At 41.3% G+C, this 25,361-nt stretch overlaps 1 protein-coding gene across 9 annotated transcripts in view; it reads left to right on the top strand.

Moving 5' to 3' along the window:
- Window positions 1-17,883, top strand: part of BTRC (beta-transducin repeat containing E3 ubiquitin protein ligase) — a 126,563-nt gene extending 108,680 nt beyond the window's left edge. For all 9 annotated transcript variants that reach the window (XM_081007072.1, XM_081007074.1, XM_081007073.1 and 6 more), the window contains 9 exons: window positions 975-1,071; window positions 2,146-2,283; window positions 2,805-2,923; window positions 4,418-4,667; window positions 5,024-5,142; window positions 9,147-9,257; window positions 10,111-10,189; window positions 11,736-11,929; window positions 12,700-17,883. In XM_081007072.1, the coding sequence (XP_080863198.1) occupies window positions 975-1,071; window positions 2,146-2,283; window positions 2,805-2,923; window positions 4,418-4,667; window positions 5,024-5,142; window positions 9,147-9,257; window positions 10,111-10,189; window positions 11,736-11,897 (1,075 nt within the window). In that variant the 3' untranslated portion in view covers window positions 11,898-11,929; window positions 12,700-17,883. The remainder of the gene's footprint in view (window positions 1-974; window positions 1,072-2,145; window positions 2,284-2,804; window positions 2,924-4,417; window positions 4,668-5,023; window positions 5,143-9,146; window positions 9,258-10,110; window positions 10,190-11,735; window positions 11,930-12,699) is intronic.
- Window positions 17,884-25,361: the final 7,478 nt, after the last annotated feature.

The raw sequence follows: 25,361 nt of genomic DNA, 5'->3' as shown, positions 1-25,361 counted from the left end.
GGCAAAGCATTATACCTGCCATATTTTAAAACGGAGATTTGTTAAAGCTTAGTTTTTCCAGAAATGTGTGTTTGAAATCGTATGTACCCCCCCCCCCCTTGTATCACACTGCTCAGTATTTTTATTAGTCATTTTGTTGATTCAAATCACTCTTCCAAAGCAGGGTTTACCTTGCACGTGCCCAGGGCATCTCACGCAAAAGGAAACTTCTCAGCATATATTTTCAGATTTGTGGCAAGGAAGGAATGCATAGAAAAAAACCTGTCGGAAATAATGCAACAGTGAAAGGGGGAGCAGAGAGCTGGCCTAGGCTAAATGCCATGCCTCACATGCCAGGATTATACTCAGAGGATTTGTGCCCATTTCTGCTTCACAAGGAATGTTGCCAGGCAGAAGAGTTGTTAGTATGCCCATGGTGGGGTTTACTAGCTTCCGCACAGTGTTAGGTGGCTCCTTAACTTTAGGATGAGGAATTTTAAAAAATTTACACAGCATGAAGTGATTGCCGTTCACTGGGTTTCCCTCCCTTTCTCTGGCAAAAATGTGCATTCCATGACCAGGCTAAGTTGAGGAAGAAGCTAATGCAGTTTACTCAGAAGATTAGAGGAGCAGTAAAATGCTATTGCTGATACTATGAATTGCTTAATTTCTTTTTGTTTTGGAGCAATTAGAACGTGGGGAACATACTGAGGTCCTCTTCTATTCTCACTCTCCTTTGAAGGACCCTTTTATCTATCCACCTTTACTTGCAAAAAGGCCATATATTTATTTAGATGCCTACTATTTTATGAATTGCCACATGTCTAAAGGCAGTAGTATTATGATGCAGACCCTACAGCATCCCTTTTAAATCTGGTCTAGTCATCGATTTTCATCTACCAAACATAAGCTCTACAAGTCTCTCTCACAAATCCTTGAATGAAATAGCCATGGCTAAATGAGCAATGCTGCTTTTCTTTCTTCCTTTCTTTTAGGGGACAGTATCTTTTTAAGAACAAGCCACCCGATGGGATAGCCCCTCCCAACTCCTTCTACAGAGCACTTTATCCCAAAATTATACAGGATATAGAGGTAAGAGCCAGAAAAAAGACTATGCAATTGTATGTGAAGCCCTCATCTGAGCTCCTTTGTTGTGTGTGAAACAATTCAAATTTCCTGCACAGATGCCAGCCAGTTATAGCTTCCTACGGCATCTACTGTAGAATGAAAGAAAAGCCGAATGTGATAGTGTGTACATATTTGTACACATTTTCCCTCTGAGTCCTGTTATAAAAAAAAACAATTTAGTAGTCTGTCTTTAAGACACTTAGGGGTCATACAGTATGTACCAGATCCATTGATAGTTGGTCTCCCCTTCTTTGAAGGGAGTTGAATGTTCAGGCACTTTGATTATACCATCTCACCACAATTAAATCTCAGTGTATTATACCATTTCAGTTCAACTTCCATGATTACACTGAATTAAATTTGGCAACCTTTCCATTGAAGAAGCATCTCGCAGTGTCACATTTGTGATCAAGGGATGTACAAAGTTCATCACAGTAAGTCTTACCGACTCAAACAACTGTTTGAGCTTCTCCAAGTGTCACTGAGACCAAATCAAGGCAACCTGCATTTTTTACAGTACCCACTGTTGACCTTAATTCTGGAGAAGCTGTTCTAAAGAAAAGAATAGAATTGTGGCCAGTTCCGCATTCTTGAAGATCACTGAAGGGACAGATACCTGTGGAGCCAACAGTGTGGGGGAAGGGGGAAAACCTACCTAATGGACAGTCAACACAAGGGGAAATGAACATCCCGGGTTTTATCCAATGTTAGCCCTACTCAGAGTAGACACACTGAAATGAATGGAACTAATTAGCCCACTAATTTCAGCTATATTCTAGATATCTGGTGCATTTGCTTTCTTTGTAATAACTAGAATCATCTTAGAGGGATTTGAAACTTTATGGAAGCTAGGGATTGGGAAAGTGGCAGGGAGAAGGACTTGTTCCTTTTCCTTCTAGCTTGCTCTGGGACTATCTAATGATAAATGATTTCAGCATCAGAGCTGCTTCTGTTGTCCCAGGAGTCCAGCAGGCTTTATTGGTGCAAAATTTCCATGATGTTTGTTCCACACTTTATAATTGTTTCTCTCTCCCCCAGACAATAGAATCAAACTGGCGGTGTGGAAGGCACAGCTTACAGCGAATCCACTGCCGAAGTGAAACAAGCAAAGGGGTTTATTGTTTACAATATGATGATCAGAAGATAGTAAGTGGCCTCCGAGACAATACCATCAAGGTGAGAGCTCCCCAGTGGGCAATGATTGAACACAAAATCCTTTCCCCAGAAGAATGCAGGTGTAACTTCATTTAGGAGGACTAATGCAAGAGAGAAACTGAGAAGGATGAGGTTAATCCTTGTCTTCCTTTCCCTCGTGCCCCCCATCAAGTCTGACTATGAATTGCATTGGTTTTCCTCCCTTTCTTCCAAACAAGGAGGATAAATCTATATTATCTGTTTCATTTTCTTGCATTCTGTTCAGTGCTAGCCACGTTATTGGTCCTTCAGTAATTAAAGTCTTCCTGTTCCCTAATGAGAAGGGTAAAGACTATGTTCATATTAAAAACAGAGATATTAAGGATAGTTTATATTGTTCCAAAGTGCCTGTGGAATACAAAGTGCACTGTGTGCCACTTAGAAGAAGTTCTGCTCGCCTTAGTAAATAAAATGCTGTGTTACAGAAAAACAAAAGAGCCAGTCTAGCAATACAGTTTACCTTGTGGTGAAATCCCAAATGTGTGCCCTTTTTGCCTTCCTAGATTTGGGACAAGAATACGCTAGAATGCAAGAGGGTTCTGACTGGACACACGGGGTCAGTCCTTTGCCTCCAGTATGATGAGCGGGTGATCATCACTGGATCATCGGATTCCACTGTCAGGTAGCTATTTATTTATTGAGAATGTTTATATCCTGCCTTTCTAACAAATACAGGCCTCCAAGGTAGTTTACCCCATAATTAAAACAATCCATTTTAGTGAAAAAATATATAAAAGGCAGAGAATAGAGCCAACAGTCAATAAGCAAAAAAATTAAACAGAAAGCAGTTAACCAACCAGATACCTCTAAAAGCTTTTGAAAATTAAGCCTAAAAGTTAACAGTTTGCATGCAGTGTCAAACCATAGTTTGGAATAAATTATATTGAGATTGGGGGATTATATGATGAGTGTCTTGGCTACCATGCTACTCCTAATGCTCAAGAAGAGGTTGCAAGTAAGAAAGATGGATTTGCTCCACAAGCCCTATTCAAATTCTGCCCTCAAAACAGAAATGGTGGAAGACATGCACAAGGAATGGAAGGCTGTTTCTATAAGTTTTTGTAAAAATAGCCTTCAGAGTCAGCAATTTAAACCCTTGATTCCAGGGTTATCCACACACACACACACACACACACACACACACCTGTCCTTGGGAAAAGATAGCTGTCAGCACGTTTTATTGAGCTTGCATGAAATATCCAATTAAACTGTTTCTTGTTTAGCAGGAATATTTTAAATTCCTTAATACCAGCCATTAATATATTATACAATGCTTTAGCAGGACAAAAGGAATATTTCAAATTGTGGGTGCTACGTGACATTTTTTATTGCTCAGGAATTGTTCAAGTCCTGCGGCCTAGAATTTTTTAAGAAACAGTCACAAGAAAGAGCAGCATATTTGGTGCAGGGGTAATTCTGTGTTGGGAGTAAATGATCCATTTTGGAGGCTTTGCCGATTTGGAGTGTGTTAATATGGATTATTTGAAAGCTAAGAAGAGTGAAATGTGCTGAGGAAGGACCTGCCTTTTGATAAATTTTGCCATTGTTCTTTTTAGACATGATTTTTAAAACAAAGGTGGAAGCGCTCCGCAAACTAAATTCTGTACTAGTTTAGATGTTGCATTATGCCCACAAGCACAGAAACTCAGCACATGCAGCAGAAGATTTCAGTCCTCAGATCTTCTTTCCTGTTAAATCCTTTTGTTTTGAGGTTCTTGCTTTTTCTTACTCTGTTTGGACATTACAGTGTTAACTTTTGTTTGTTGGACTCCGTAGCTGTGCTGTTGACTAAACCCAAAGGAGGACAGTTTGCTTCAAATTGCAGCCAAGCCCAAGATTCACAGTGTGACACTGAGCAAATTACACATTTTCTCATTTCCAGTTCCCCATCTGTAAAATGGATATAATAATGTCCTACCACACAAAGTTGCTGGGGGGAAGAATTAGATTCTTATTGAAATACTATTTGAATTTACCAAATTAGGCGGACAGACTTACTTATTTAGCACATCTTTTACAGGAATGTTTGGCATATTTCCCCCTTCTGCTTAATAATGGAAAATCTTAAAACATCTCTCTCCGCCCCTTCTTTTCTCTCTTCTGTCACAAATTCCAGAGTGTGGGATGTTAATACGGGTGAGATGCTGAACACCCTGATCCATCATTGTGAAGCAGTATTGCACCTACGTTTTAATAATGGCATGATGGTGACATGCTCCAAAGATCGGTCCATTGCCGTGTGGGACATGGCCTCCCCGACAGACATCACACTACGAAGGGTACTGGTTGGACACAGGGCAGCCGTCAATGTGGTCGACTTCGATGACAAATACATTGTATCAGCATCGGGGGACAGAACGATTAAGGTGCAAACCATGAAGTCATGGTGACATTGGACATTTATTTTATTTATTTCTTTTTCGCAATACATATATACTACCTTCCTATACTGCCTTCATCAGGGGGGCATGGTTCCCTTCTTCACACACTTTGATTCTCATCATCATGCTGTTAGTGTAGATTGGGCTGAGAGGGTAAGTGACTGGCTTAAGGCCATCCTTTTAGTTTTGTGCCTGAGTGGGAGTGTGATCCACAGCCTCCTAGTCTTTAATCCAACACTCAGACCATCACACCACACCGTCTCCCATCAACAATGTATGACTTTCTCATAAACATCCCTGTCCATTATTTCCTTCTGTTTGTACTTGTGTCTCTCTTACAGGTCTGGAACACAAGTACCTGTGAGTTTGTGCGTACGTTGAATGGCCACAAGCGAGGTATTGCATGTCTACAGTACAGAGACAGACTAGTAGTGAGTGGTTCATCAGATAATACAATCAGGTAAGAAACACAACAGTTACCTGAACAGCATGCTCTCTCAGAGCCAAACCATATATTACACATCAGTGTTTGCAGTCTTCTCAAATGGCCATTTTTTCACAAAATGCCAATTTGAGACAAAGCAGTGGAGAAGGTGTACTTAAACATGTTCTTGTCTGTTCCCACTCCAAAGGCCCTGCTCCAGCACTTTATCGTTTAAAAAGAAGCAGTCAGTATTAGACTAATGTTGCATGCAATTGTAATGTGCTCTTTAGCACATCCATGTGCCCTCTACTTATTAAACTGAGATTGTACTGCTTCTGATTGCAGGTGAAGGATTGCACTTCTGAATTCTCCCCCGCATACAAAACACAATAAGCTTTTTTATTTTAAAAACAAATAAACTAGTATCGCAGATAGAGGCCTGTTCCTGTGCCTTTGTCCTGTGGTTTTTTAAAATAAAATAAAATTGGGGGAAGATGGTTCGTTATTAGTTTTGGTTAAATGTAGGGGAGCATTCAAGACAGATATCCCTCACCTGCTGTTTGAAGTGATGTGGCTCACACTAGCCCTTCAGGATTATACCACTTTACTCTGTGGTATATGTAAACCAGGCCTCGTTGTTACTAAATAAGGTTTTAAAAAGGCAGGGGGTTCCATATACCTAGAAATGTCAAGATCCGCCAAAAATCTGAGTTCAAAATGAATTCAGTATGTATTTATTTAATTCACATAATACAGTTGAATTAAATATTTGAGGTCTTGCCAAGGGTATTTTAGAAAGAGCAGTCATAAGGAACCAAGAAAGGAGGCTAGTGCACAAATTTGGGGAAGTGCTTTGGATTCAAGAGAAAGTAACCATGAGGCAACAATTCCGTCTTGGTTTTTTGTCATTTTCAACTTTTTCTCTTTAGCTACCAGGAACAGAAATTTCTCAGCTTTGTAGAATTTTCAAAAATCAAAAGTCTGCACTCTATTCCATGTATTCTTAAAATGGCCACAGCCCTGACAGCAGAGTAAAACTTGTGTTCTAAAATGCTTCTGTAAGAAGGAAAAGCTTTTGTCGTTGCCTCAGTTTTCCAGAGTTAAAACTTCCATATCGTCAATGAGCAATAATCCATTTATAGTACTACATATAGTTTTATTTTGCATAAATATTTATCTCCTTTTTTAACACAGCTGCTATTTAGATTTTTGTATTCTGTAAGAGCTAAAAGCAAACAGTAATAATTGTTTAACTTCTCAAAATGTATTATGTGAAAGCACTGGCACAGACTGTTATAAAGGCTGCTCCCCTTTATGGGTTGTGTCTCTGCTGAGAAGAGTTGTATTTGCAACAAGAGGTTTTTAATCCAACCCCAAAACAGTGCTGGGGTTTTGCCAACCAAGTTTTTCTCATGGTGCTTAGCCTCAGGCACCATTTGTAACAGGTGGCCTGGACTCATGGAGTCTGCTTGCTGTCCCTTGGTTGGAAACGTTCCAAGCAGTGATCCATTCCATAATAGAATGAACTGTGTATTTTTGCGTTGGATGAAATTTGACAGTTTTTAGAGGGCGAAGTATAATAATATCATTGAAAGCCATTGATTGGTCAGAACTGAGCAAGTAGGAAGTACTATCTTCCTATACTCTTCTGTGTACCTCATCCTTAAAGCTATACAAGTTGTTGTTTTTTGTGAACTATGGTGATGAGTTGCCTCTATAGCCATGAGCTGCTTCATGGTTCAGTCATCTTGTCAATGCAAATATTTGTGCACTTGCTTAAAGGGTTTCTTCCATTCATGTGCTCTTCTTTCCTGCAAGAAATGAAGTGTCAGCCCAATCCTCATTCTTTTTTAATCGAAAGCTTTGGTCATAGCAGTTTGAGCACCGACTCACATGGACAGTGCATTGACAATCTGCTTTTTTAATTGTCCTCAGCAACAATTCAAGCAAGACAAAAGTTGCCATACTCCTAAAGCTATACAGTTTAGTGAGTGTACAGATATTAAAAAATGGGTAAAGGATCCCTCTTAATCAGACCAACAGAGATCATTCAAATTAATGGTATCATCTTTCCTCATCCGTTGTGCATAATTCTCCGGGTCCAAGGTCAAATGTATGGAATCACTGTGTGTCCAAATAAACATACAAAACAAAGAAACAATTCCTTTCATTAAGGGACTTAAGAGGCTGGTAATTGACTAGTGTAGCTTTTAGAGAAAGCTAGTTACTGAAGGTAATTGCAGTAACATGAGTAATGAAAACAAACAAGTCAGGGTACTGCAGCAGACAATTTAAATGAGAGACATGGGGAATTGTAAGGGGACAGTTGAAGCTATTAACCAATTATCACCTTCACTCAACAGCTGCATTCTATTTAACGCCTTGTAAAGATCAAAAGATTTGCAAATAACACCATGGCTTTGCTTGAGGGGAAAAACCAGGGCACACATACATTGGGGGGGGGGGGGGGTTGGGGGTGCCTTCATGGTATGGCTAAACAAAAGATAAGACAAACTGTGTTTTGAGAAAATTTTGAGTTTAAATGAGTTTAAACTTGGATCCAGCACTCTACTGTTCACCGCTTCCATAAGAAATAGCAACATCAAAGACAAATCTAAAAAGCATACAATTCGGAAAGCACAAACATCGACAGTAGTCCAAACAGGAAATAGTTAAACTTTGCAGAGCTTGGAAAAGTAACCACAAATACTACACACAGTAATAACCAACAAATATAAATGTCAATATGGTAATAAATTTAAAGAGGAATACAATTACTTTTATGCTTACACTGAATAAAATCCTTGTGCTGGAATTTTTGCAGTGGTTGGCAACATATCTCAGCAGAATGCAGGTTAGGTGCACAGTTGGCCCACAAGTTCCCAAAGATCAGTTTTCAAAATTGGCTTGGGGTGGCTGTTTCTCCCATCCTCCTCTCTTGTATTTTCAGTGTAGAGTGTAAACCACCTGCACACAAGCTATCTTTTGTGTTCTGTGCAGCAATTCACATTTGGTCAGTGGGTGATCACAAAAGGTTTAGCATCGACACTGTGGAATGAAGTAGGATTATATCAAATAGCAACTGTAACCAATAGGTGGGAAAACCACTTTGTGATATTGTCATTCCTATTTAATTTTAACTCGGATGAACAAGCATAGGGCCCAGCAAAACCTTCATGACAAAAAATTATGTGAATGGCTTCACAAATTATTGTGCAGTTTTCTTTTGGAGGTGATAGGGGGTGACACTGTTTAAATTTGCCTATATCATGTGCTCTTTCCACACAGAAAAGCAAGGACATTTTTCACCTTCTGTTAGCAACCGCTTTGTCAGTGTAATGTGAAACATGCTTTAATTGACTGAGGCATTTCCTGCTTAAGCAGAAGAAAAAAACAGCGGCCTATGGGTTAAGCTAGATGTTACAGCAGTAGAGAGGCACATGTGTAATAGTTATGCCACATTCATACCATACATTTAGGGCACTGTGATAGCACTTTAAACAGTCATGACAGTCTCCTAACAAATACCCATATTTAGTGCATTTTGGTAAACTCTTTTCAGAGGTTACGAAGATGTGTTGAGAAATGGCAGGTTTTTTCTAAGAAGCTAACATTTCAGATGCAATGTGAATGAAATATGTTTCTGGTAACCACCTGATTTTCTTCTATAGCAAAGCCAGGTCACAGGAAGGATTTCATTTTTTTCTGGAACAAGCAATCTTATCTCTTCAAGTTGACACGGGCCCCCATCTCCATGCTATCTATAATTTGTTGTCTCTTATGTAGCCCAAACAACATTCAGGCAGTAATTCAGAGATAACACTACTACTCATAAATGTACAGTATTGGAAATGAAAATTGTAGAGTTTCACATTGAAATTTGTAATTTTCTAGATACAAAATGTGAATTTAGGAAGAAATTGGGAGATTCTTCAGAGTTCTCCCATTCCTGGATAAATAGGCAGGTTTGATTTGCAATTTGTATTTCCAAAACATTTTTCTATGGCAATTGCATAATGATTGTTTGCCTTGTCTTCTAGGTTATGGGACATTGAATGTGGGGCATGTTTGCGAGTTCTGGAAGGCCACGAAGAGCTGGTGAGATGTATTCGTTTTGATACCAAGAGGATAGTCAGTGGAGCCTATGATGGGTGAGAATTTATTATTAATTTATTAATTAAATTTCTATCCTGCCTTTCATCCAAGGATCACAGAGCAGTTTACAAATTTAGTGATGAAATAGAGATGTCTAGAGTCTCTCTCCCACCCACCCACCCACCCCAAACTGTTACCCTGAAGGCTAGAAAATTAGAAATGCCTTACTCTGTCAGATCCAGTGCTTCACTGAGCAAGTAACCTGTATGCAATTTGGATTTTTAGAAGAAAGAGAGAATCAGTTTTCCCCATTCAGCATTACAAATATAAAATGCAAGAAGAACAGATACCAGTAGTATTTAAAGGAGGAGATATTAAAATACATTGCAGGTTCTGCAAAGACAACCACTTACAGTAGCAATCAAATTTGCTTTCCTGCTGGCCTCATTTGGATAAGTGGAAGGTAGAATTTGCTTATAGAAGTCCCATTAACAGGACCTAAAATAAAAGACATGCTTGGTGAGGTAAACACTACTTGGATTCACCAAATTCAAATTATACATATTGCTATTACTGAAGTCATATCACAGTACAGTACAATACAATACAGTGTAATGTTTATCATTCCTTCCATTATAATTGATGTCATCTTTTTAGTTTTAATTTATCTTTATGTTAACCATACACTTCCCATTAAGATCTGTTATCTTCATATCAACCTTACTACCTCCAGCCAACACAAGAGAAAACAGCAAAGCCAAGTTGCAAGAACAGATGCACATCTATTTTTTTCTCCATGAGGTAGATTGATCAGCTGAGATGGATTAATCTCAGTTTTTTAATATCATGTAGTGCTTACGCTTACTTTTTAATGAAACTCTGGTTCTTCCTTCTTTTCCGTGCCACCAGGAAAATTAAGGTGTGGGATCTGGTAGCTGCCCTGGACCCTCGTGCCCCTGCTGGAACCCTCTGCCTGCGCACTCTTGTGGTAAGAGCTTTTGACTGATCTCGGATAGGAGGGAATATATTTATCCAGTATTAATACATAATAAAACTTCACCTGGATTGTCAAATGAGAGTTAGACTAAAATATGCTCCTTCTTAGCCATGCCACCAAATCTAATCCATTAAAGAATGCAGCTTTGTGTAAGCTTGCATCGTATGCAAAAGAAGTCCTAATATAGGTTTGTCTTGAATTTGCCTTGCCTTAAAACTACAGCGGTGCCTCGCAAGACGAAATTAATCCGTTCCGCAAGTCTCTTCGTCTTGCGGTTTTTTCGTCTTGCGAAGCACGGCTATTAGCGGCTTAGTGGCTATTAATGGCTTAGTGGCTATTAGCGGCTTAGCGGCTTTAAGAAAAAGGAAACAAACTCGCAAGAACTCACAAGACGTTTCGTCTTGCGAAGCAAGCCCATAGGGAAATTTGTCTTGCGGAACGACTCAAAAAACGCAAAACCCTTTCGTCTAGTGAGTTTTTCGTCTTGCGAGGCATTCGTCTTGCGGGGCACTACTGTATGTCTTAAAGTGGAGAATAAGCAAAATACAAAGACTCTAATGGTGGCATTGAGCTTGTCTTCTCTGTGGCAAATGTGTCCATTGTTGTAGCAATGCAGTTGTTCTTTTTCCAAACTAATTCACACGGTATAGGCCAGCTCAACTCCTTCTGCCTGATATATATCTAAATACAGTTGTGCTGCTTTATAGAGAACATAGGACCCAGAGGATAAGTGAAAAAGCAGCCACCTTGTTTCGTTGTTCTGATCCTAGAGGACCAAATATATGAAGTGGTGTAGAATTCATTAAGCCTTAATGAGGTGCTGGGGGAGTCAGTGCTCATTACCCCTGAGTGACTATGTTCACACTTCAGCTGAGACTGACTTGTGAATCCTGCTGCTCGTGGCTAAACCACCACTGTAAACAAACCCTAAGATTTCACTGCCTCATTAAAGTTGTGTCTGATACTCTTACCTTCAAAAGGGTGAGCAGAAACAGGCAAGTTTTAGGTGCTTGCAAACTGGGGAAATGTAACATTTGCTGTTTTGCTGCATCTCCTCAGGATCTAAAATTAAACCTGTCTCTGCAATGAATGCAGCATAGTGTGTGCTGTTTTATTCTCCATTTCCAGATGATAAGAGGAAAGGCCACATAATAAATACTCATTTCACATAAGAGAGTAAGAAATGCTCTGCTGGATCAGAACAAGGATTTGTCTAGTCCAGCATCCTATTTTAACCAGTGGCCAGCCAGATTGGACTAGAATGGCCACAAATGGGACAAAAAGCAACAACTAACTTTTCTAAGTGCCCTCCTCCCTCAAGTATTCCCAGCTTCTGGAATTTAGAGGTTGAACATGAGTGCAAACCTTTTCCTGATTTTTTCACAGAAATGGTTTGTTAGGTAATGAAAGCCTGCTTGTTTGTGCAGTTGGTTCTTTAGGAGGAGGTGTATACTTCTGTAATCAGAAACATACAGTGCTAAGGTCACAGCAACCCTTAATGCTTCTGAATTTGACTTGTCTCCCTTTCCCCATCCAGGAGCACTCCGGCAGAGTTTTCCGGCTCCAGTTTGACGAATTTCAAATAGTTAGCAGCTCGCATGATGACACCATCCTCATCTGGGACTTCCTAAATGATCCAGCTACCCAAGCAGAATCTAACCGCTCCCCTTCCAGAACATACACTTACATCTCCAGATAAATAGCACTACACTGTACCTCACACTTGCACAGGTAAAAAAACAACAACAACACGTTAATGCAGCAGGTAGGCTGCATGGTGGATAGACATGATTTGTGAATGGAGGTTTTGCTGGTTCCTTAACTGAGAGTATTACTGAAAGCCACTGCAGATAAAGGGGTGACAAGGGTGGTTCTGTCCTTTGGCTTCTCAGAACTTCCTTGCCTGTAGGAGCATTAGGAAGAAATGACCATGTAGCTGCAGTGGACCAATAATGAATTAATTTAAATGAGCACAAGCTGAGGAGAGAATGAAACTGAAGTTTGTAATGAAGAACCACTTCTTACTCTAGCACTCTACCTGGGAGGTGCAATTTTCCTACCTCAGCCAAGGATCAGAAACAAGTGATCAGGAAACAGGAAGGAATGTTGTGATCTTTTGTGAGGTTCCTCAAGTGCTCAACCGTCACCCATACTTTTGAAACATCAGAGTGCTCCATCCAGTTTCCTGGGCACTCCAATCAGCTCCTTGCCACTTCTCAGCACAACTGCCACCTGCAACAGAAACAATGTGGAGGTGCTGTCACGGTCTCTCCCCAACATAATTTGGGTTTTCCCTCCTTGCCGCCACCACCTGTCCTACAAGATGAATGTTAGCAATAACTTGGGAAACAGATCACATACACAGGCTGAGGGTTCACACACACACCCCAAATGTATCCATTTTGAAAAATCTAGATTGCCTGTAATCATCTTTTGATGGTTTATAAAATTTCATTAACAAAAATGTGGATGACAAATAGTTCTTGTCTTTTCTTTCCTAGGACTCATTTAAGCTGCGATATTTAAATTACCTGCCAATGCCAGGGCAAAAGAATTATCCACATAACAGATATAACTGAAGAGAGAGGCTCTCAGACACACTTCTGGAACCAAGTCAGCGCATGGTTGATCTCGGACAAGGTCTTCTCAGCGCAGCTGACTGCTCAAGTGCTGCTATATCAGAAGATTCCTTTTATCTTTCCTGAATGACTGATGTGTTACACCTCCCCTCTTCACACACTTCTCCCTCCCATCTCCTCTCTTGTCCTGAGTGCAGATGTCCTATAAATATATTTAACATGTTGCCAGAATTTCTTGCTTCGCTCTTAAGCAGAAAAATCCTTGCCACCATTCGTTCCCATGGGGGAATCACCTTGTGATGTGTTGGTAGGTGGGGAACAGCAGGCTGATGCTTCTACCTTTGGGGACTTGTGATAAGGATGCATCTACTTTTTTGTAGATGGGCCTTGGACTTTAAAGGAGGGCCAACTTGATGCCAAATGAAGGCCCCGGTGGCCAGAAACCAGTCGGGAGATAATGATGAAGTCTAAATAATTTCAGCTAAGCCCTCTGCAGTTAGTCACTTGTCTAAAATCTTCATCCGGCGGATGCCAGTAAATGAAAGGTGAAGCCTTCTTCTGCCAAAGTCTAATTTACTTAAGAGGTGAGACTTACTGGTGATCACATTGGTGATGGGCAGTATTTCTGCTGTCAAAGTATATGAATATATTTCCATGTTCTTCTTCCTTCCCTCCCCACATGGTGCAGTATTGCACCTCTGCTCCTTGCCCCCCCCCCCCGGAAGAAGAGTATGGTATCAACAGTAGCAACCACCCTATTCCCTCAGCACTCAGTCAAGACTTCAGACTTTTCCTGTTAACCTGATTGTGTCATTATTCGTTGGCTGGCATTTGTGCTTTGTTGCCATACTCTGTTGGAAGGGAACTCCTGAAAGAACGGGAGATTCTGATGACTCCACATCTTAGTCTGTAAGCTGCAAGGTCATTTTGTGGTGGAAGGGATAATAGTAGAGGAGAACAGTGGAGGGGTCTTAGCTAGGGACAGAAAAGACCAAAAGCAAACCTGTCCTATGGTACTACATAACCTCCCTTCATTGTGTGGGAATAGCATAACGCTTGTCTCCTACAAGGAAGGGTTAACTTCTTTGGCCAAGATTCAAATTTGGAAGTTAGGGGGAAAGAGCTTCACTTTTATGCTGCTAAGCAGGTCTCCTCTGGCCTGTCTCCTCTTCATTCACTTGGGAGTTGCAATTTCCCTCCAGTGAAGTTTGGTATTTGCCATGGCGGGCTCAGAAAGTCAGTGGAAACTAAGAATAAACGGGCAGCTGGTTCTGTCCTGTAGTTCTCTGCTCTGGTTCAAAAGTGAGAGTTTTGTGCAAGTGCTCTGCCTTACCCATGGATTCTCAGCCTGCGTATCATCCAGGGCTGCATTAGCACCAAAGGCATAGTCAGAAGTATTTGTTCTCTTGGGGTGGGGATAAACATGCTGATCTTGGTCTGCTTTTCTTTTTAAGTGTTTCTTTGAGCAAAGGCAAAGGAAGTCACAGCTGCAGCTAGAAGGCTTTCCTTAACTGTGCTATCCTTCAGAGTATGGAAAAGGTTGCCTTGCACACTGAATTGCAAAGCAAGATGGAAAACAAGAGACAGATTGCCACATACTAGTTCTTCATTATGTTTGAAAGCTCACTGTCGCCCCAGCCCTGTTTCATCGCTATTACTCGGATTCCATTTATACTTTGTAGTACAGTATTGACAATGTGTGGAACAGGACTGTAGATCCACTACAACTGGAGCATCAACAGGTTATTTTCTCTTGCTCGCTGGCAGAGCTGTGAGATCAGTATTTTCTCCCGTGTGTGTGTGTGTGTGTGTGTGTGTGTAGGGAAGTGTCTTTGGCGGTGGCTCTGTCAAGCACATAGGAGGGTTGTTTCTGTTATGTGGAGTTGGAGATCAGATAAGAGACAATGTCATTTCTGGTGCAGCCTTTCCTTATTGTCATAACCCTTCTCTTCCCTGTTGTTGTTCCCAAACACACCTAACTGCTTTGGGGCTTTAAAACAAACAAACATGGTACTGGAGAATTAATTCTAATGTATAAAACCTGTCACCAAGGGGAAAGTAGTGAGGTTTTTTCCTGTTAAGTCATTTCAAGGAAGAAGCTGAAATGTTGCTTTTCCAATAGAAGGAGGGCCCACCATGCCTTGGCATGGAGAAAGGCCACTGCAAAAAGCAAGACCTCCTCCCTCCAACTTCTACCCCACTCAAGTTGCATGAAGTTTTACAGCCTTCAGCCTAATGCATCTCCAACCATTTGGCGAGGGCTTTGGTCTTCACTGGAAGAGAAAGGCTCTAAAGCATCTCCGTACATGGACATTTCAAGGGTTAATTTGATATGGGTAATTCCAAATGGATCTGATGCGAAAGCTGAAAAGGGAATTTTAATGACGTTTCTGAAGAGGGGCTGAGCCCTAATATCTTTCTTTGCAATGAAATGCTAACTTGGAATTGCTAATCACAAATGGCCTTGCCTTTCACTGGTGTGGAGCGGAGAGCTCCACAGGCAGGTATTTACAGAAGGAAAAGCAGCGCACAACTGGCTCTGAGCCATAGGAGAGAACCTTGCTGTAAAACTGTGCATTTCTAACCCTAGAGCAATTGAGTAGTTTAAATAACATAAGCTCAGCCTGGGCACCCAGCTGAATACGTAGCATAGGACCCCACCCCCCCACCCCGGCAGCAACGCTAAGCCACTTTCACCGTTCCTGATTAGGCTTCTGAACAAGTTGGACCTTTTGATGACTATTTTAAGACTTTATGCTTGCTTCTGAAATTAGAAGATGGGAGAGAGATCCTGCTGCCGCCAGCAAAAAACAAACCTATATTGACTTCATAAAAGAAAAGGAGAGTGGTACATATGTGTGTTCCCCTTCTCTGGGTTCATATATGAATCTGCCAATTTGAACTCATGTGCTTGGTACCTCTCCAAATGAGGTCTTCTGGTCCTGGGGGGTTTTTCCCTCCCATGCTATGCTCAGACATGTTTAGGAGTTAACAGTGTTATCAAAAGAAGTGACTACTTGTGTGCTGTTTTCTGCTGTTGCTTCATACCAGGAAGGAACTATTCTATATACAGTAGGAGGGTAGGAGGAACATTCAGTAGTTTTTAGTTACAAAGGCTTATACGGCTTGCATGCCTTCCCAAATTCTCTTGGATTCGGGAAGAAAGAATTGGGGAAACTCTAGGTGGCACAAGGCATATATATGGTCCCTAAGTGGCCTACATATATGATGCATTTTAACAATGCTGAGCTGTGCCCTAATCCATTCCTCTTCCTTTAATCAAGTGGTCAAATTAGGGGGGTTTGGGGGGGGGGTTTCCCTGAAGAAGGAAGCCTTTTGGATTTTTCCTCAAGCTGCACTTCTGGGTAAATCTCCTTTTTCTGAAATCAATCTCACATATCCAGCTGAGAGTGAGCCAACTGGTTGTGGAAGCACAATTCTCACTTTAGGCCATCATGTCCTGGGCAGTTTCCACTTGGGTTTAAATGCTGCATCCTGGGAACTGCATGCTCTGGAAGCAACACTTCTGTATTGTAAGTCACCCTCTGCATCTTTCTGATTTATAACATGGCTGCTGGAATAAAACATGGGTGCAGCCCATGCTTTATTTATAGGCTCCCCTTCACAATTGTGATTGACTAGTCCTCAATCTGCTTGTTAAAGTCAGAGCTCTTTTCAGGACTGCAGCATCCTATATCATGGGCATAATTATACATTATATCTTTGGTCTGCAAAATGCAATTGGGCTGTAGCACACGAATTTAGGTCTTCAAAAGTGGCAGTAATCATACAGAGATTTACAATTAGTGACCTTTCAGTGATGCAAGGTATGCTCAGGATGTAGACCTTTGACAAATCAACAATAACCTTCACAATGGAACATAACTATGAGGTTAACCCCATTAAGAAACCATTATTACCTGGCTCTAGAGCTCATGCAAATTCACTGATCTACAGACACCACTCTAGATGCAGAAATGCTTTCCCTAAAGTGCTACTCAGCTTTTCTGGAGAAAGTATAAGTAGTGGTCTGTTCTGTAGGTCTACTTGTGTACATTAAAAAACTAAAATTCACTGCTCAGTGCAAATCAGTAAAACACCCAAATTCACTTAATTTGTATTGATTTGCATGCTTTCTTCTGAACTCTGCATTTGGGCACTTGCACAAGATCAAATGCACAATGAAAGTTTGGACAGGCAAGAGGGTTGTGAAAAGCTGTATGAGTGTGAGCAAAACAAGGTTGCAAGGGTAGGCTTCAAGAAACTAAAGCTTCAGGTTTTGACCTGAGCATTTCACAATGGTTCTTGTGTGATTTCAAATGTATTTTCACTATAACGAGGGCTAGAAACTTGCTTTTTAAAAAGGGAAGCTGGGATTCTCAGGAATCTAATATGCATAAATCATTGTTGTGCACGCTGCCCAATCTATGATGCCCAAAGCAGATGCTTTAGCAGAAAGGCACAGAAGACCATTTCCTAAATACTCCATGTTTATTTTCTCCATGTTATTGGCTGCCTTTACTGGTTAAAGCAGAGCGCTTTTTTTCTCCTTATCTGTCTGGGACTAAAATGGTCATAGATGGTCAAAAAAATTCACTTCCAAATTATGAATTTAGGTTGAGTAGGGAAAAGTAAGGTAGCTGTTGATCCATACAAGAGGAAATGCTCACAATATAAATTGCTAATTCTAATATCTTTTTGTACAGCACATTAGTGTGAGGGGTGCAAGTTTAAAATCTGGCAAAATTGAATTGGCTCTTATGACAATTTATTCTCTTAACAGCTTGCTGCTCCTTTGAAAGCAAACACCCGCTAGACCAGTGCATGCCTTTAGCAACTGCAGGAAGCTCAGATAACTGTGGGCACAGAAGGTTAAAAAGAAAGCACATGATCTCTTATTTTTATTTGTAACTCTGCTCTCTTTGTTCTCTAGATTCTAAAAGTAATGAGTGCTTTGGAATTTTTGTGATTATGTTCTGGTGATGTGTAGCTAACGTACTAATGTTCACTTGAGCTAGGGTCATGGTAATGTGTGGTTTTTTTAAGAAAAAATATTTTAACTGTTCAGAAGATAACTTAAATACAATTATAAGATTAAGCTGTGAACCTGCTGAGCGTGTTTTTTTTCTTTAATCTTAAATGAATGTTTGTTTCCCAGGCACTTTGACAATGAATGAACTAGTGCAGAACTTCAACCTCATCTCATTAAGTGCATTGACTGTCATTCATTCACACTGGGGCAGCTTATTCATAAAATCTCAGCGTACTTTATAAGAGTTCCATTCATTAATGATATCTTCCATCTAAAGCACTGTAAATTGATCAAAACGTGTGACAGCAAAATAAGTGCTTTTAAAAGGGGAAAAGGGATCCTAAATGGATCCTACAGGATATTTGTGACATTCCCTTATTTAGAAGATGCACAGAATGCAGCTATTTAAATGTTTTTGGTTCAAAGAAGATGACATACAGAATAATTCAAATTCTACCTTCTTACTGGACCCACCATGTTGCTTTGCCACCTTCACCTCTGGCTAACTTTTCCCATTAGGTATATTTTTATTTGTGCTTAAGGCCAGTCCATTGTTTTCCTGACCTGGATTTTCTTTGCAATTAGAAAGTTTGCTCTCCAACAGTTCATTTAGTCCACTGAAACTGGCCTTTCGGAATCTTGGTTTAAAAAAGAGAAAATTCAACTAACACACTACACATGAATCCAACAAAACAAAATACTTTAGGTGGTTTGGACAGAACCAAGGATGGAGATCCACACATCATAGAATTATAGCGTCACAAGGGACCACAAGGGCAATTTAATCCAACCCTCTGCAATGCAGGAATCTTTAGCTCAATATGGACCTTATCCCCACAACTCTGAGATTAAGAGTTTCATGCTCTACCGACTGAGCTAGCCAAGCCTCGTCTTGGCTTCTGCTCCTCTCTTGTCTGCCTCACATTTTCAATAAGACTAGTGTGTGTCACACTATGTTTTAGATGTCACTGTACCATATATTCCAACAGACCTGCCTACTACTTTCTCCATGATTTTCCTTCAGGAAGGCTGGTGGGAAAGCAGATGGAAAACGTAGGCACCTTGGAGGAACCCTCAAAACAGCAGGGCCTATATTAAGTAAAATCTGTTCTGTGTATCATAACATCCTTGTCCAACTATGCAAAATGCCTGTAAATTGTGCGGCGCTTTGTGAGAGAAAATACAATCTACAGTTGCAGAGCAAAACCATGAACCAAGGGCAGAGAGGGGGGAAATGGTTATTTTCCAGTTAGAAATCAAACTCCAAAGATTGCTTGTTTGCTGGATGCTTTAGACTGCAAAAAACCCAAAACTATCCAAGTGGCATTTCATTTAAGAAATAATATAAAAATTTAACAAAACAAATTTTAGACATTTCCAAGCATTTGAGGAGAAATTAACCACAATATTAAACTTGAAAGATGATGAATGAAGAAAAAGGGGTTCTGGCATCACCAGTTAAGGAAACCCTTCAAAACAGTATTGCAGACCATAAAAGTTGCTAGCCCTCAAAATTATTTACTAGTAAAGAAGTAGATATATGCTGCCATTTCTCTAAATTTTACAGCATTGCTTGCTACTAGTGCCTTCACTTTTTACTTGCGTATTTGGAAGGTTTGTTTGTCCCTATTTTGTTCTCAGGCTACTGGACCCCTCACAGGGGACTGCCTGTTGCTCTCCCCTCTTTTCACCTCCTATTCCTAATACGCCAAAGGACGTATCTCCACTAGGTTTCCAGCTCAGTGTGGACATTCGCCTTTGCATGACTGGCTTTCTAGGTAGTATATACATTTTATCTTTTGGCACCCTGCCTTGAGGAAAGGGAAGTGGCTAAATCTGGACTACGTCAAGAAGTATGTTCTGGGCAGTTAACTGCTGAGGTCATCTGCTTCACTCAGTCGGCCACCCAGGATGCTGTTTTGAGGAGCAGTGAGAAAACTGAAATCCTAAGGAGGCTTCCCAACTCCAATGATAAAATGTGCTATGAGAAAGGTATGAGAAACATAAATACTATGCTGGGCTGGAAAGACTAGGCTTGCTGCATCACTCCCCAAATCCAATGATCTACCAACAGGAACCAGGTCCAAAAGGCATGTGGTTAAAATTTAAAAACTGGGAGCCTTCTGGTGCTTTCTGTACAGAGGGATTCATTTTCAGTACAAGAACTGAAATGAGCCTCAAGCCATTTCACACAGAAATCCACTCCGGATGAGCTTTCTTCATTTCAGCTGCCTCACTGAGGTGAACAAAGTTTTGGCAGTCGAAAGCATTTGCTGATCTGCAGTAGCTCACCCAGAGATTGTCCCTAGATTCTGATCAACTTTCTGCCCACTCCTCTGCTATGAGATGCCCGTGCATTGGAGCTGTCCTTAATCATGCATTGTTGTACTAAAATTGTAGAGGGTGTCTTTAAATTGTCCTGAGTCTCCTTGCTCTCAACCACCTTCCAAATCTGCTCTGGACAAAGCTATGGGCATGCATCTCATGTACTTTTGCATCATGATGCACATCCAATGTTGAGAAATCCCTCGAGCCAGGACAATGCATTGACACAACAGGTTTATGAGACTTGCTTGAGGTCTCATGTTACACACTACAAATGGTGGGTGCGATGTCAGAATACAAAAGTTTGGGTTCTGCTCAAAAATCATTGGACAGATAAGTGTAATGTCATCATGCAGGGAAAATTGAAATTTGAAAATGAAGTGCCTCTTCTGAAATTGGCCCACAATGCGAGAAGCATGTCAGCTGGGAGTTGAAAGGCAGCATGGATAAATGATCCTGGAACCTGGAATAGCACTCAGTTACTAGTGTGGTACTGAAGAGAAGCAAGATACTTGTGCATCTTCGCCCAAATGCTGGTGTATCAGGTAGGTGGGAGAGCTAGAAGTGCTGCAGATTCTTTTTCTGGGGCAACAAGAAATATCCAAGCTTGGCAGAATGCCCGGTTTCTGCAAAACAAATTCCATCCACCAACTTATAAGAATACAAAAGTGTTCTTTCATGGCTAGAGTGAAGGCTTGGGAAGGGGTGGCCACCCAGTCTAGGAAAAAATGATTCTTTTGCTGCCAAGAGTTTTCAGTCTTGTGCCTTGTAGGCTGCCTCAGCCTCACAAGCTCTTCCAAAAATGAAGACTTCTGACCGTAAATTGAATAACTGTGGCCGGCTCTTTGCTGCTTTTGCCCTCCTCTTGCCAACTCAGTTCATTACCAAACTCTGAAGGTCTCTGCTTCACCTGCTTTACTGCCTCATTTTCCAAAAGGGAAGTATTTGTTCTGAGTAGCAAAGAACAAGGAAAGAAATTTGGTTTTGTTTGCATTTTAATATGAAACTAATTCACCCTACTCAAACTAATGCACAAATGCATTTTGCGATGCAGTTTTCCAGCCAACTTTTACAAATATGCATATATTGGCAGGAAGCATGCATAAAAAAATGAATACATTTATGAAAATAACATACAAAATTGTCTTGTGTCAGGAAACTGCAAAAAAGTGCATTAGTCAAAAGGGCAGAAAAATGTTTTATTTGGATAAATTCACACTAAAATGCAGACAATGAGGATTTTTTAAAAATTGCAAATTGCTGTGGAAGTGTGGAGAACTGAGTGTAAGATTGGAAAAATGAGAAACAAAGAGAATTGAAATTGACATTACTGATTTCTAAGGAGCAGAAATCACCTTTCCCTGGCACTGTTTCCTCAGTTCACAAATACTGCTTGGGCATTGCTAAGCAATGAAAGAACCAATTTTATTCCATGTAACATGGGCAGTGTGGGCACAACTGGTTTTCTCCTCCTGATACTGGAGACTAATACTGAACACACCCTGTAGGAAATATGCTTTTAAAAGCCTAAATATTGGCAGGACAATAGCTCCATTGATGAATATTTGCATAACAACCATATCTCCCACTGCTCCCAAAGTGAAGTGACTCAAGACTTCAAGACAGGGGTAGGCAACCTAAGGTTCATGGGCCGGATGCGGCCCAATCGCCTTCTCAATCCGGCCCGTGGATGGTCCGGGAATCAGTGTGGTTTTTTTACACTGTAGAATGTGTCCTTTTATTTAAAATGCATCTCTGGGTTATTTGTGGGGCCTGCCTGGTGTTTTTACATGAGTAGAATGTGCTTTTATTTAGAATGCTTCTCTGGGTTATTTATGGGGCATAGGAATTTGTTCATTTCCCCCCCCCCAAAAAAAAAATATATAGTCTGGTCCACCACATGCTCTGAGGGACGGTGGACTGGCCCATGGCTGAAAAAGGTTGCTGACCCCTGCTTTAAGAAGTTGGTACAGGCATTGTGCTAAGCATCAACAGAACTCTTTAAAAGGGGAAAATACTCCAGAGGTCACCAGTGATTTTGTGTGTGTGTAAAAACGTTCAATTCTATCCAATATCAATTAAGGCCACTTGTATTATTCTAGTAAAGGGGTAGGAAGAATTCAGAGTCCCAGGATCTACTCTGGGTGTAGTTGTGGTTTTTTACTAAAACCTTAAGATCTACCAACTGGTGCCTGGTGCAAAAGACATACACTTACAGTGTAACCCTATACTTGCCTACTCAGTGTTCAATAGGACACATGTGTTCCCAAGTAAATGTGTTAGGATTGTTGTCTAAAAATTTACAGGGGAAGTGCCATAGCTCATTGAGAACAACTGCCAGCATCTCCAGATAAAGGTAAAGGTACCCCTGACAGTTAGGTCCAGCCGTGGCCGACTCTGGGGTTGTGGCGCTCATCTCGCTTTACTGGCCGAGGGAGCCAGCGTACAGCTTCCGGGTCATGTGGCCAGCATGACTAAGCCGCTTCTGGTGAACCAGAGCAGCACACAGAAACGCCGTTTACCTTCCTGCCACAGTGGTACCTATTTATCTACTTGCACTTTGATGTGCTTTCGAACTGCTAGGTTGGCAGGAGCAGGGACCGAACAATGGGAGCTCCCCCCGTCGCGGGGATTCAAACCGCCGACCTTCTGATCGGCAAGCCCTAGGCTCTGTGGTTTAGACCCCAGTGCCACCCACGTCCCAGATAAGGGATGTCCTATACCTGTAATTCTGGAGAACTGCTGCCAGTTGGTGCAGACAATGCTGAGCAAAGTGGACCAAATGGTCTGACTCGGTATAAGATGGCTTACTATGTTCCTTAAGAACTTTGAATCTAGGAATTTGGTTTAAATATCAGAACTATTCTCCTGGTTCTCCAAAGCACTGGGATTTACCACTCAAAGTGCTTTAATGCATGTCAATAAATTCTCCACTTGATCTGAGGTTTGCCAGATACTGGCTCCGTCAACCCCTTTCCCTAGACTGTTTCTTGCCTTATCTCAAGGCTAATAGGCTTAAGCTGGGGTCAGTTGCAGCCCTTCAACTCTTACCGCTACACTGTTACTGGTGTGAACCCAAAAGACATGGGCATCTCTCCAGATGTGTGACTGCATGGTGTGCCAACATGGTTTTAGAGCAAATTTAATCACACCAGGAGAAATGATTTTTTGAACAGAAGGCAACTTGTGTTTTCAGACAGAAAATAAATCTCCATGCTTTTTTTTTAGATTGAGGTTGAATCCTGACAAGACAGAAGTACTGTTTTTGGGGGACAGGAGGCGGGCAGGTGTGGAGGATTCCCTGGTCCTGAATGGGGTAACTGTGCCCCTGAAGGACCAGGTGCGCAGCCTGGGAGTCATTTTTGACTCACAGCTGTCCATGGAGGCACAGGTCAAATCTGTGTCCAGGGCAGCTGTTTACCAGCTCCATCTGGTACGCAGACTGAGACCCTATCTGCCTGCGGACTGCCTCACCAGAGTGGTGCATGCTCTGGTTATCTCCCGCTTGGATTACTGCAATGCGCTCTACGTGGGGCTACCTTTGAAGGTGACCCGGAAACTACAACTAATCCAGAACGCGGCAGCTAGACTGGTGACTGGGAGCGGCCGCAGAGACCACATAACACCGGTCTTGAAAGACCTACATTGGCTCCCAGTACGTTTCCGAGCACAATTCAAAGTGTTGGTGCTGACCTTTAAAGCCCTAAACGGTCTTGGTCCAGTATATCTGAAGGAGCGTCTCCACCCCCATCGTTCTACCCGGACACTGAGGTCCAGCACTGAGGGCCTTCTGGCGGTTCCCTCACTGCGAGAAGCCAAGTTACAGGGAACCAGGCAGAGGGCCTTCTCGGTAGTGGCGCCTTCCCTGTGGAACACCCTCCCACCAGATGTCAAAGAGAACAACAACTACCAGGCTTTTAGAAGACATCTGAAGGCAGCCCTGTTTCGGGAAGCTTTTAATGTTTGATGTATTATAGTATTTTAATATTCTTTTGGAAGCCGCCCAGAGTGGCCGGGGAAGCCCAGCCAGATGGGCGGGGTATAAATAATAAATTATTATTATTATTATTATTATTATTATTATTATTATTATTATTTTAAAGGACAATGTGATTGGGTAGGGAGAGGCACAAATTTATGCTAGTGGTTGGAGGGACTTTTTATTACTTTTGGGAAAGGTTTGGGACAGCAGACTCTTCCTTTCAACACCATCTAACTGGAACAGGAACAAAGATGTTGAGAAGCCTGGAGACAGACTGTTGCTATTTGGGGGTGGGATTCAAGCACATACCACCCAATTCAGGTTGTGATAGTAGATCAGGAAGACTTGCACAACAAACCCACTTTCCCAAAATATCAGATTTTTGGGAAATATGGAAAGTAATGGGGAAATGCACTGGAAACTGTGGAAAGTGTTTGATGCAACATTGTCTAAACAAACTCCCCGCAAACAGATAGAGATGAATGCTCACAAGTCAGCATTGTCTAGCTGCTCTGTGAACAAATGAATCAGGATAAGTGCTCAATCAACAGCTCACTTAGATGCACCTCAAGTTTTATGAGGAATGGCTGAAGGAACTGGTCATGTTTAGCCTGAAGAAAGCACAATTAAGAGGTAATATGAAAGCCACCTTCAAATAGATGAAGCCAAGTTTGTCTTCTGTTGCTGCACAATGTAGGGATAGGAACCAAAATCAATGGGTTCAACCTAATGAGTGGATTTAGACCACACCTTACTAAATATTGCCTGGTGGTATGAACTGTTCAACACCCTTGGAAAGCAATGAACTTTCCTTAGTTAGAGATTTTAGTTAGAGTCCACCTAGCAGTGGACTTCCCCAATCAGCAAGGAGTTAAACTACATCCCCCACTTGAAATCTCTCCCAAATCTGTGAGGCTATATAGACTCACGATGCATCACTACCTCATCCTCCTCTAGCACCCGACATGAAATCCTGAAAGAAAAGGATTCCATTCTATGTTCTCCATTTAGGGAAGGAAGTCCACATGTTGCTGGACTCTCAACTTCCATCAGCCCCAGCATACACTCATTGAAATGAATGAACATGGCTAAGGTAGCCAATTAATTTTGATGGATCTACTCTAAACAAGGCTGAATTGAATACCACCCTTCAGCTCTACAATGGCCCTTATTGTTATACATTTCTAATGTGCTAATCCCTTCTCCTACAACCGTTATCCAGGTACAGAGAGAGTTAACATTGCC

The sequence above is a fragment of the Podarcis pityusensis genome, assembly GCF_964106645.2.
Source record: "Podarcis pityusensis genome assembly, chromosome: 5".
NCBI lineage: Eukaryota > Metazoa > Chordata > Lepidosauria > Squamata > Lacertidae > Podarcis > Podarcis pityusensis.
This window is presented reverse-complemented; position numbering and strand designations above follow the sequence as displayed.